The sequence below is a fragment of the Sturnira hondurensis genome, unplaced genomic scaffold (genome assembly GCF_014824575.4).
Source record: "Sturnira hondurensis isolate 20B ecotype Veracruz unplaced genomic scaffold, ASM1482457v3 Scaffold0012012, whole genome shotgun sequence".
NCBI lineage: Eukaryota > Metazoa > Chordata > Mammalia > Chiroptera > Phyllostomidae > Sturnira > Sturnira hondurensis.
The window spans coordinates 1,554,782-1,568,339 of NW_028084643.1; the positions used below are offsets into that span (position 1 = coordinate 1,554,782).

General features: G+C 44.6%; 1 protein-coding gene across 3 annotated transcripts in view; it reads right to left on the reverse strand.

The window, feature by feature from the left end:
* Window positions 1-1,074: 1,074 nt before the first annotated feature.
* The window catches only part of MOB3B (MOB kinase activator 3B), a 194,519-nt gene continuing 182,035 nt past the window's right edge, over window positions 1,075-13,558 (reverse strand). For all 3 annotated transcript variants that reach the window (XM_037060626.1, XM_037060627.1, XM_037060628.1), the window contains exon 4: window positions 1,075-2,499. In XM_037060626.1, coding sequence (XP_036916521.1) covers window positions 2,470-2,499 — 30 coding nt within the window. In that variant the 3' untranslated portion in view covers window positions 1,075-2,469. The remainder of the gene's footprint in view (window positions 2,500-13,558) is intronic.

Genomic DNA, 13,558 nt, shown 5'->3' on the forward strand with positions numbered 1-13,558 from the left:
TGGAAATGCTAGCAATTAAGTGAATGTTAACAATCAATGCAGGTGATGGGTATATTGATGTCCATTGAAGTATTTCCCTTTTGAAATTTCTCAGAAAGAAATAATAGTAGCTACATGTATAATTCAACTGAAACAATAATGGAAAATGAAGGGGAGCCAGCCAGGTTCAGAGGAAGAAGCGAGCTGTCGGTCTTCATCCCAGAGCGCCACTGACGCCTGCGGGCTGCCGGGAGCTCAGACCTTCCGCTTATAATGAGATGCACTAATGATGTGGTTGGCGGGCCAAGGAGACTAAAACAAAAAACCCGCCTGCAATGATTTTCTTTAGGATTTGCCAAACAAGGTCTGTGGGAATAAAAATACTCTGTAATTAAAAAATGAGAGTTATGTGCCAGAACTTATCCTAGAGGAGTTGATTAGAGCAATTAGCAATACAACCGGGAAGGAACTGTTCCAAGACGTTGAAAAAATGTTTGGATTTTTAAGTTGAATGAAAATTGCATATGCACAAACAGTTAATAGAAATAACATTAGAAACAATTAGTGACAAATCTCTTCCAAGTCCAGCATCTTATTTGATGGAAATGCGGGGAAAGACCCAGTTTTTAAGGCAGGACTCCAGTTTTCCGTGGTGCAGTGCTTCCCAGCTCCTCCCAGGTCATGGGCTCCATGCGGCCCCTCTCCACCCCTCTGTCCGGTGTGCCACGTAGCGTACTTACTGTGCATTGAGGAGGGTTCTTAATTTCTTTTTCTCTGGATTCTTAGCACAGTCAAATATTCTTTCAGCCAAAAGTAATGCTGAAAGATCTTTGCCTACCTTGTCTCAAAAATGGGGGTGGGGCAGTGCCTGTTGAGAGCACAACAGTTTGGAGAGAGGTAGCAGGATCTGGATTCCAAGAGACAGCTCTGACAAGATGCAGAGCAAGGGTTGGCTTGCCAGGTTAGGTCAATGCAGATAGTCCCCGTGCCCAACAGTCAGCCCTTTCTCAGTTTGGACCAAGAAGATTTCATGCTTTCTGGCTCTGGCAGCCGCCAATGGCTTCAATGCTTTACGTGAAATAAAACGAAATCAGAGTTGTTTAGTTATTCTTTAATCGGTATTACATTAAAATGCACTAATACATTCTTATCTACTTCCCTCCACCAATTGCTCTTTTGTCATATGCAAATGATCACCGGAAGTATTATCACTGCCTAGTCACAGGCTTTCAGGGTAACCAGAGCTTCACGGGTGAATCAGAGAAGGCAACATTCTTGAAGCACAACTCATGGAGGTCCCAACAGGCAGGGCGTAGCAAAAAATGTGTTATTGTCTACTGGACCACAAGACTTGGGAAGGGTGGAAGAAGAAAGTGAGCTCCAGCTCCACGGTTACCTTGGCAACTGTGGCACATTCATTGGGGCAGAAAGTAATTTTATGCCATAATATAATACAGCAGAAGAGGGGAGAATGTGGAGGGAGAGGAAGAGGAAGAAAACACGGGCTGCATTTAAAAGCTCAGAGGGCCAGCTAGGAAGGTTCCATGTCAATACTCAGAGAGTCTGAGCTACATGCACCAATAAGCAATTGTCCTTTTTTTTTTCTCTAAAATTTTAGTAATATGCAGAGACAGCCATGACTCCCTACCCCCTAATAAAGAACAAACACTGCACTAGTCTGGCTCAGGGCTTCTGATGATCATCCTTAGTCATTTATAACTTCCTTTTGTTCCTCTTCCGGGAAACAGGAAAAATATCTTGAATGGAAGAAACAGGGAGTGGAGCTGTCATAAAAGACACTCAGGGTGAACTGGTAATGTGGTAGCATTTTGCTAGAAACCAGTCTCTTCCCCGTAGTTAGAGGGTGTAGACCCTGTTAGGGGCAGAGACCAGCCACCCCTCAGAGTGTCCCTGATAAAACCGCCTGTTAGGAAGACAGTGCCAGTGCCACTGGGGGGCCTCAGGTCTCTCCAGGCCGTAGCCCTGGGCACAGCTGGGCCACAGGATCTGGGTGGGAGTCCTCAGGGACCTGAAAGGAAGGTTCGCTGTAGAAAAATTTGCTTTGCAACCAGAGATCCAAATGCACTTGGTACTTAGAAAGCACATACAGAAAAGTTGGCCAGTGGACAAGACAGATAGGTGGAAAAGTACAAACAGTATCTCGGTCTCATAACCTGAATTCCAACACAGCTTGGGTGCAAGTCCCAGGCAGAACTGCCATGCAATCAGGAGGCTTCCTCCAGAACCAGGAGCGGAGGGGCAGTCCTTCTCTCCCGCTGTGGTCAGCCGGGGCACAGGTCGTGGCTAGCAGCACTCAGGGTTAAGAGCACAGGAAGGGATGAGGGACGTCTCTCAGGAATCACCCCTTGTCTACAGCTGGCCTGTTCCTGAAGTCCGTGCACCATCTCATCCTGCGAGGTCTCCCACCTGCCCACCTGGAAATCCAGGAGCAAACAGCTTTCCTCTTTCTTCGAAGGGTAAGATGGGGCATTAGTGACACATCCTGTTCGTCATCTCTTTCTGGAAAGCAGGGGGAGAAGGATGGTTAGGGAAAACTCACAGCAGAGATGACTTGTGGAAGGGTTCTGACAATACCCTTGTGATCTCTGGAGTCTTTAAACAAGAGCTTGGAAGCACAGACCATGAAAAAAGCTTAGCTTGCAGATGTCTTGTTTGTTTTGTTTTGTTTTTAAATCAAATCAATGTTTAAAAGCACAGCTAATGCCAAAAATCCAGGTTGCTTGCTTTTCCTGAACTATTGCAAGATCGGAAACTGGCTGTCCTCTTCAGAGGTAGACTGTGCTTTCTAGTTTTCCTCAGGCCCCACCACTCCCAACAGCTGTCTCTCCAACAGGAACCAAGTATCACTTAGAGCACAGGTGGCAAACACAAGGCCCATGGACCAAATTTGGCCCTCCACCTTGTTTAATCAGGCCCAGCACCTTGCTTCTACCCAGTGGCAGCACTAAGCTCTTGCTTAACTGTTAAGGATCAGTTACATTTCTGCAGTCTTAAAATTGCATTCGGCCCTTTGAAGGCAACTGTGAGGCTGATGTGGCCCCCGGTGAAGAGGAGTTTGACACCCCTGATACAGTATGGCAGGATCACTGGATTTGGAATGCTGTGTTTCTTAGAGAATGACTTCCCTTTACTTGTTTCCACTAAAGATGGTGTAAGTCTAGACGAACAGGAGGGAAGACATTCCTTAATGGAGATGAACACTATACCAATGGTTCTGACATGCAGTCACGCACCTTGCCTTTCACACCCCTACCACATTCCTGGCTCTTGTGTGCTTTTATGAGTCCTAGATGCACCACCCGTTCTCTTTCTCTGGACCTCTCTGCATGGGCTGAGACCCTTGCCTGGGGCCTGCTCCTTCCACACCCTGCCCTCTTGCCTTGGCTAAATGTCATTCATTTTCCCAATCAGGCCAGAGGATTTTCACCTGCCTGGCATATCTGCTAAAACTCTCTCCCAACCCACCATGAAATTAGCAACTCCCTCCACTTGTGCAGACAATGAGCTGGAATGTACTTTGTGTGTGTGTGCACGGATCGTGGGCATATCTCCTAGCTCTGCTCCACTATGAGCTGTTGAGTGTCAGAAAAAAGAAGTGCTCATTCAACCACTACACATGCTTTCACCGTGTACCCTCACCCTTTTCAGTGCCTGGCATAGGGCAGCAGCTCCTCTTTCCACATCAAGCGTGGTCTGGGAAGCAGGCTGGAGTGAGCCCTGTACCACACAGCATTTGGGAGGACATATTTAATGCCATTTCTATTCATGAATGAGCTGTGTCCAAGTCCACCTGCTGCAGAACTGATGCCAGCTGCTAGCTCTCCAGCGACCTAACCCGGGGCCACCCACCCCTGCCTATAAAATAGGAAACACCTGAGTAAAAGGAGCCTGAGCAGGGGAGTGCCCAGGTGCTCAGAGACTCTTAGAAAATACATTGGTTAAAGAAGTAACAATATACATGGAAGTATTTAGGCACTTTCATACCCCTAGAATATTATTAGATACAGGCAAGTGTGCATGTGTATGTGTATGTATGTATATATATAATAGATGTTAATTATATATATATATAATTAGTACCTATTTAGGCTTATTATTTGTACTACGCAGCAGGTGTCTGGGAGATGAGTTTTTTGCTTACAAGGAGCTGCAATGTACCCTGGAGAAAGAGCTGTAGATCACAAGCTATCAATAAAATAACAAATATAAATATATAGAGGAAGGGAAGCCATGAGGCACAGTAGAACTGAATCCACCCATATTCAGCTCCCATATCTGCCTTCGCTAGCCTTAGGTGACCTCTCTATGCCCTCAGGTCTTGGCTGGAATGTCCCCTTTTTAGGGTGCCTTCCCTAACCTCCGAGACAGTGCACGTCCCCCTCCTCAACCCCTCTTCACACAGTCCACTATTTGTTTCATTCTTGACTCCCGAATTCATCTCACATCAGATCCTGTAAGCACCGTGAAGGACGGCACTGCGGTTGCCATTTGCTGTCATATTCCCAGTTCCTGGCCGTTGGTGTTTGACAAAAAGTGGTTTAACCAAGGAAGCAATGGGCCTGGGTCTCCTCACCTGAGACAGGATGGTAATAGCTCTCTGAGGAGGTGACTGGAAAGAGTGCAAGTGTTAACAAGTATGTGGACTCGACACACATGAATCCCCTTTCCTGATCTCTTCAGAAGCACACACATGGTAGCAGTCACTTGTGAGGGGGACTAGGGGCTTGAGAGCACCTCTCTGATCACATACCCACCGAGAACTCCGAAATGTAGAGAAGGAGAGTCAGAGGGGGCAGGAGAGGAACTGGAGAATGAAGGGGCCACAGTTTTGGGGAGAGTGGCTGAGGTGGGGCCACCAGCCATGTGCAGTTGCTGTGGCCGCGCAGAGGGACCTGGGCAGGATGGGGACAGCAGGGGTGGGGAGACAGACAAATGCACAGCTCCTCAGATGAGGACCCATGCACCTGGTGTGAGGAAGGAAAATGAATGCTGACGATTTTGAAGTGGATTTGCTCTTCCTTTTTTAAGCTGCCAAAGATTCTTGCCCTTTTTAATAATTGAGGATAGAGGCAGGAAAAATAAGGTGGGGATGCAGAGGGTGTGTGTCTGTTTGAGAGAGTGAGGGAGAGATTATGGGATAAACACAATTTTGGCTTTATAACTAATTCTGTAATAATTTGCAATGGGTCAATGCTTTTGGAAAGAAAGGAGCTACCATTTGTCAAGCCCCTAGGAGGTGCCAGGTACCTGGGAAGTGGGGTGGAATGTGTGTTCTCTCATTGCATCTGTAAAACTCTAGAGAAGGAACTTAGACCCTGTTTGAAAGAAGAAAAATCTGGGCCTCAGAGCAGAAGTGGTTTTCTCTGGGTAAACAGGTAGCTGCAGAAACTAAACAATAACAGCTGCTTCCACCAAACAGAGGTCTGCTGTCCCTCAGCCTGTGCCTGGCACTGCTCTACACAATTGCATCATGTAACCCTCATCCTAACCCTTTGCAGTCCCCATTGGACTGTGGAGGAAATAGGCTCAAAGATGGAGGTGGTGGGGCTGGGGCTTAAACTCAGGTACGGGTGCAGAGGCCAGATACTCACCTCCTCAGGGAGCCATTGCACTCCACCATGTAACTGTGGTTAAGGCATCTGAGACATTCTTATGAATATGCATTCAGATGATATTGACTTATGTATCATACATATATTACTCACAGATGGTCATAGTCATCCCTAAATTTTCACAATGCTAAAGAGATGTTCTTTAATTACCCAGACTAATGTCACTTTGAACTACAGGGGAAGTGGTAAATACTAAAACTGTTATGTCACTAAAAGACTATAGATACTTTTAAAAAGAAGAAGAGGGAAGAGTTTGAGAGAGAATGTGGGACTTACCTAAAGTTATTAAATTACTCTGTGAAAAGCCAGAACCAGTGCTTCCCTCATCACACCATACAGCCTCAAAATGCAGGAGAAAAACTGTTTACTGGGATGTCTCCTAACATTCTTATAGGGAAAAGAACAGTTGAAATGGCAGATCCAGAGACTTCAGTAAGGAAGGTTCAGCTGGATACACCCTTCAAAAGCCTTCAAGACTGTATTCTACCATGCTCCCACTGGGTGGCGCAAATGAGCTAGTTTAGAAAAACAGATTCTTCAGGAAAATCCCCAAAACTCCAAACTCTCTAGTACAGGATTTCCATACCTTCCCTCCTCAACAAAGCCCTCCCATGATTCCTAACGGAGCCAAACACATTTCTTCTTATGGAGGAGAGTGGCCTGAACAACTCCTGCCCAGGTCCCTCTTTAAAGATGCCATTAGAGTGCAGTATGCATTAAGGCACACCACTAAAGAACTCTTAAAAGGCTTCTGCAGCGATTACGAGAACTTTCTGAGAAACATTCTTAAGGACTATATTTGGCTTGTATATGAAGACTTCTTTGAAGCACCAGATTTTTAAAAAAAAATCTATCCTTAAAAGAATAAAGCCGGATTTTGGTTGTCCTCATTCAATAATGTTTGCTTTAATGCCAGGCAGTAACTGATTCTATAAAGTCCCTGGTTCCCCACTGTCGTCAGAAGCGATTCCATACTCCACAACCTGGCAAACGGAGCTGTTCATAACCAGGACTACCCCCCCACCGATCACCTCCTGTTGAATGAACCCCCACCCACTAGGGAAACTAAAGTCCTCCCTGGCCTCCAACAGGCCACAGACTATCAAGGTTTTTAGGTTTCTCATAGGCTGCTGCTTCTGGGACATGCTTTCTGCTCCCCTATGCCTGGCAGATTTGATGTCCTTCAGATTCAGGTGTGAACTCCCTCCCAGAAAAGGTTCATTAGCCCCCTTCCTGGGTTTCCCATCACTTCTTACACACTCACATCGCATCACTTTCCACCAGCATTACACCTCAGCATTTCATTTCATTTCAGCTTCATTCTGAAGCTGAGAAGACCCTTACAACTTTGTTGCATTTTAGTGTATGGTGAGGGATCTTTTGGTCAAGTCACATAATAGGATACGTGACAATAATTGATTAATTATTTTGGGAAAAAGTACAAATGAAATTAGTTTATCTTTGGGTGAATGGAATTATATGTTTTCTATTTCTGATTTTTTGCCCTTTGCATAGTCTTTGGATTTTTAGATGTCTTTAATACACATGTAATTTTTTCCAGTAATTTTAAATATAAAAAGAGAAACAGACCAAATCTCTAAACTGAAATCATATTTAGTTTTTAAAATGAGTTTTTCTTAGTTTTCGTGGGGTGTAGTGTTGGTAGATGAAATCAACATATCTTTTGCAAAAGATACTCAATCTCTTCAGTTCTGATTAGACACTTTTAAAATGAAACAGAGATATTTTCTAGTCATCCTAAGAAGTAGAACAAAGTTGCATGAACTTAAGAGTCAAATCTTACCCTTGTCTCAATTTCCCCATTTTTAGACCTGGTATTGGAGGGCAGGGGTAAGTGGTCCAGAAAAGTAAAATAATTTATTCTAAGTTGCACAAATAATTTCTGACCCAGCCCACACTACAAAGTAAACACCTGACTCCTAGTTTATTACACTATACCATCACACATGTTAGCAACCTAATTTTTACATGAAATATAGAAAAATAATCGATGTTTATTAGGTCCCAGTAATCATACTGGCATATAAATTATAAAATAAATTACAAAAAAAAGACAGAATTATGAAGTCATAGACTATGTTAAAGATGGGAGAAGCCCTGGCTGGTGTAGCTCAGTGGATTGAGCATGGACCTGCGAACCAGAGGATCACAGTTCAATTCCCAGTCAAGGCATATGCCTGGGTTGCAGGCCAGTTCCCAGCAGGGGACTCACAAGAAGCAACCATACATTGATATTTCTCTCCCTCTCTCCTCCCCTTCCCATCTAAAGATAAATAAATAAAATCTTTTTTAAGAGATTCTTTAAAAAAAAAAGAGGGAGGACATTTGGATATTATCTAGTCCAACATCTTCATTTCAGAGATGTGAAAACTTAGACCATAAGAAGGTAAGTGACTTGACTTAGGTGGCACCATTAACCAATGGCAGACATAGACTCTTCGCCTATGAACTCTGCACTTCATATTGATATGAAACAAGTGTAAACTTTCTGTAAACAAGTACCAGTATTTGTAGAGTTGGCTCAGGGTGCTTCAGGGAAAATCCTTCTAGCGTTAACAGCTCTCCTTAACCTAAACTCCTTCAATGGCTCTCCAAAGTTTTCAGACCCAGTCCCAAGCTTAGCCTACAGTGCTCTTCTTGATCTGGACTCTTCTCCACTATGCAGCCTCCCATCCCAACACTCTCCAGCTCTCCTTTCTCCTGCTAAACTCAGCAGTTCCCATACATGTGCTTGCATTTGCTCCTCTCTTCCCAGAACACCTTTCTCCCAACTCCAATACCCTTCAAGGCTCTTGATCCGTGTTGCCTCCTCAGGGACAAGCCCTCCTACCTCCCACCTCATCCCCAAGAAGTATTAGGCATTTCTTTCCTGGTCTCCCCAAGATAGTTTATTACTTCCTGGTTCTAGCAAGAGGTTGCACTTGAAGAGATGAACCATATCTTGTTCCTGTTTGGACCCTGGTGCAAAGATCTGGCACATACCAGGTGCTTAAAAATTTTGTGATAATTAGACGGAAATCCAACGGAGAACAATTGTTAGGTCTAGAGACCCAGCAAAATGAGAAGGGGAGAGAAATAGGCAATGAATACGTACTATGATGGAGGCGCTTATATTTATTTTGTGCATTTCTTTCTCAAAAGTGAACTAAATATTGTTTTTCCTAATTTACAGATGAGGACATGGATGCTTAGAGAACCAAAGAAACTGGCCAAACTTCACACAGCTGGCAAGGGAAAGAATAAGGATTTGCACCCATATTTGGATGACTTAAGAACAAAAACAAATAAACAAAGAACCCTACTGTTTCCATTACTCTGCTGCGGGGACCAGTAAAAAGAAGAGGGAGGGAAACTCTTTGCTTTTCCAGTGTTTTAACACATATTTGGACTAATGGTGCTACAATGGCATTTTATACCTCATTTCCTTTGTCTTTTTTAATTCATTTACTTTCTGCTGATTCTGTGAAACAAGAAGGGAAGAAGCCTAGAAAGAAATATGGGATAAAGACATGATGGAAGGTGGGTTTGGAAGGTGCAGCAGTGTCACTGGGAGAGTGACATTGCTGAGCTTTCTGAACATGACATTTTTGTGAAGGAGATGCTCCCCCCATGAACCACCATTAAAAAACCAATGGCTTAAATCTGGGTGGTTTGAACTACACAACTTACTGTTAGATTTGGCCTTAAGAGGGAAGTAAATTTTCTCTCGGCTAAAGTAACACACACGCACACCACACACACACTTGCTCCAATAAGGGTGCTTCATGAACATATTTTAATGGCAATATCTTAAGGTAACAGTTGCTCCCACCCACTTGGAATCAGCACCAGAAGGGCACAATTTGCTTGTGGGCAGTGGAGGAAGTGACTGAAATCAGAGCAAGAGCCAAGCAAGGGACATTGTTCCCTCTCTGAACTTTCCCCCACAAAGCAGAGAAGAGGGTTGTCCTTCCCTGGTGATACCTAAGGCTCTGACCCTTACAATGTAGCAGGTGTGCCCAGAAAAAGGAATACGGCCCAAATGAAACAACAGATTGCAACACCAGAAAAAGAACTAAGCGATGAGGAGATAGCTAACTTATCAGATGCAGAGTTCAAAACACTGGTGATCAGGATGCTCACAGAAATGACTAAGTATGGTCACAAAATAGAGGAAGAAGTGAAGGCCACGCAAAGTGACATAAAGATAAATATACAAGGAACAAACAGTGAAGGGAAGGAAACCAGGACTCAAATCAAAGATTTGGATGAGAAGAAAGAAAGAAACATGCAACCAGAACAGAATGAAGAAACAAGAATTCAAAAAAGTGAAGAGAGGTTTAGGAACCTCTAGAACAACTTTAAACACCCCAACATCTGAATCATAGGGTTGCCAGAAGGAGGAGAAGAAGAGCAAGAAATTGAAAACATATTTCAACAAATAATGAAGGAGAACTTCCCCAATTTGGAGAAGGAAACAGACTTCCAGGAAATCTAGGAAGCTCAGAGTCCCAAAGAAATTGGACCCAAGGAGGAACACACCAAGACATATCATAATTATATTACTCAAGATTAAAGAGAAGGAGAGAATCTTAAAAGCAGCAAGAGAGAAGGAGAGAGTTACCTACAAAGGAGTGCCCATAAGACTATCAGCTGATTTCTCAAAAGAAACCTTGCAGGCAAGAAAGAGCTGGAAAGAACTATTCTAAGTCATGAAAGGCAAGGACCTACATGCAAGATTACTCTATCCAGCAAAGCTTTCATTTAGAATGAAAGGGCAGATAAAGTGCTTCCCAGATAAGGTCAAGTTAAAGAACTTCATCACCAAGCTCTTTATTATAGAAAATGTTAAAGGGACTTATCTAAGAAAAAGAAGAAGATCAAAACTATGAGCTGTAAAATGATAAGAAACTCATAACTATCAACAGCTGAATCTAGAAAGAAAACAAACAAAAGCAAACAACCAGAACAGGAACAAAATCAGAGAAATAAAGATCACACGGAGGGTTATCAGCAGGGAGCGGGGAAGGGAGAACGGGGGAAAGGGTACAGGGAATAAGAAGCTTAAATGGATGGTACAAGATAGACATGTGGAGGTTAAGAATAGTGTAGGAAATGGAGAAGCTAAAGAACTTATATATATGACCCACAGACATGATTTAAGGGTAGAGGGACTCTGATGGGAGGGACAGTGCAGGGCAGAGGGGAATAAAGGGGAGAAAAAAAATGAGACAACTATAACAGCATAATCAATAAAATATACTTTTTGAAAAGCTAATGGTTGCTGAGAAGACACAAAAGAAAAGCAGTGAGTCCACAGAAAAGGCAGCCAGAGGCAGTGCTTTTTTTATAAAGTGCTTCCTTGCTCACTGCAAGCAGCACAGTTCTAGCCCCTCAGCTCCTGGAGCATCCCTTCCCCGCTGGCCTGCCAGCCTGCCTAGCCTTGAATCACCTACCAGTGTCTTCTCAAATAGAGACAGACTTGGGAGTGTCCCTTTGAAACGCTGCATGAAGTACAGGGCCATTTCCGGTTGGGCTGGGGGAGGGGTGTGAGTAACACCGAAGCCCTGTAATTGGGAAGACTTTCCTTTCCAACGGCCAAGTCAGGCAGGCCCTCTGGGGTGGGAGCCAGCTCAGAGAGGCTGTCTGTGGTACCTTTCATCCTGTAAATTCCATTTCTGAAAAGACCTGAGACCCACCACTTTGTATCCTTATTTTCCATTTGTTTCTTTTGTTATTGGCAATTTTTTCTCCTTCCCTAAAATTGTGTGAATTGAAAATGTTGACTATTGTGAAATTCCATTTCTCTCCTGAGTCCTCCCTCTTTCCCTCCTCCATTCCCAACAACCATGCTGGTGATGCCTCCGCCAAGGTTTCGTCAGAACCACCCCAACCCCTCGCCCTCCGGGGTCTTCAGCCCCACTACACACAAACCCCTGAGGAAATGTTTGAACACAGAGGTCAAGCAGATATTTTGCTCTTTCCTTACACGGTAGCAAAAGCAAGTCCCTTTGGAACTGTCAGAACTAGTCATCCCAAGATGTGCTTCAGTGGTATGGGGATTGTTTTGAGCTAAAGGCAACTTCAGCCTCAGGCTCAAGAGAAACTTCCGCCCCTCCCTTAACTTCCAAGAGGAAGTTGAATTATGGGCCTTGTCCATAATAAGAGATTGTCAGAGATAATTTTTTCTGACCTATCTATAAGACAAGAAAACTACTATTTACTAAATACCTGCTCTTTATATCATCCTGCAAGGACCCTTTGAAGCCCCAAGGAACCTTACCTCATCCCTAGCTCAGGGTGTCGTACATACCGCCTTTCCCTTTCAGTCTCTAAACCTCTCAGGCGTGTGGGATCCCTAAATCTCTCATGTCTGTGGATCCCCATACACATGTATGTAATCCAATTTGGTCTTTTTCTCTTGCTAATCTGTCTCATGCTTATTTGATTATTACACTAGCCAGAGCCTTGAGAGCAAAGTTTCTTCCTCCCTCACCATGAGAGCCAAAAGAAATGCAAGTTGGCATTGGCAAGGAATGGTGTCATGGTTAAATTCCATGGGTCGGTTTGTGGTAATTTCTGATTGTGGACAGGGGCAGGGACTCAATGAAGTTTCTTCTAGCATCAGGGCACTATGAAGAGCATGGCCATACTGGTGTGAAAAGAATTCCAGGAATGGGCAGGTGTGGTTTAGGAGCTGTGATTCCAAAGAGGAAGTAATAGTGTGTTGAGCGATTTGATAAGAATCAAAATCCACTGTTGTCTTCAAATCCTTCAGTTTGAAGGACTCAAGAGTTTCCTGTGATACCAGGCTGCCTTGTGATTCCAAGGTCAACAGTCTGCCGTCTCTAATCTTTCCTTGGTATCAACAAAGCAGGCTGCCATGGAGCTGCTGAAAATCCAGAGAGGCATAAAACTCATTCCCACTCATCTCTCTCTCACCAGATAAAGTCCCAACACGTTCAAGTGACTGCAAGGATTTCGGGGTCTGCCTCCCTCTTTCTCCAGCCAAGGCCTGTGCTTGTTTCTTCGGCATGGAGAGTTCCATTCCTTTGCCTGCCCAGAACACTACTGTTCACCCTTTCACGCCCTGTTTACACGTCTGTGAGGGTTACAGCTGCGGAGATGGGAGACAGGGATTCAGAGAAAGGGAAATGACCTCAGGCCCCAGAGACTGTCACCGAAACCTTGGTCTGGAAGCTAGCTGTCCCTCAGACAGGGGTAAAGCTCTGCCTTTAAGAGGCAACCCAGGAAAAACAGGCTACTTGCTACAGGGAAATTGCTGGAAAAGAGAGAAAAAAAAGAAAAACAAGCAAATAAAAAAACATCCCCAACCACTCCCCAGCTGGAACCCTTGAAGGCAGGAATAATGGGGGTGGGGTGAAGCTCCTGCCTGCCCTCAGGGCCAGGGAGGCCTGTGTCTCAGGCCCCTGGCTGTCCACATGGGGCCAGTGTTGCCCTCAATGAGGAGTCTCTCCTCTCGCGTTCTAGAATCCAAACAGCTGCATGTAGCAGAGGAAGGAACATCAGTCTCTTCTCAAATGCCTTGACAATTCCAGGAGAGGGCCACCTGACTCCAGCTCTCCTGGTTAGGAAAGTGGTCTCAGGAGCACTCAGTGTACCCGGGGGAAAAGGCCCAGAGAGAAGGATGACTCTGGTTCACCTGTAGCAGGGCCCCTCAGTATCTTCTCCAGGAGCGTGCACCCAGCTCCATCTCCTCCAATGACTGGACTCCCCAGCTGGTTCCTGGATCCTGGAAGGTCAGGAAGGTCAACCTCGCCTTGGAGATGATTTTGTGTTTTGCTCTCCCCTAGGGCTCAGAGCACTTTGTTCCTGTCCTCAGGGCCTTTGAAGCCAGGAGGATACGGCTGCAGCCCAGAGCAGGTGCCTTGAGCAGGGGTCAAGCACAGGATCTATGCATGTTTTTACAACTATTTTTCTTAATG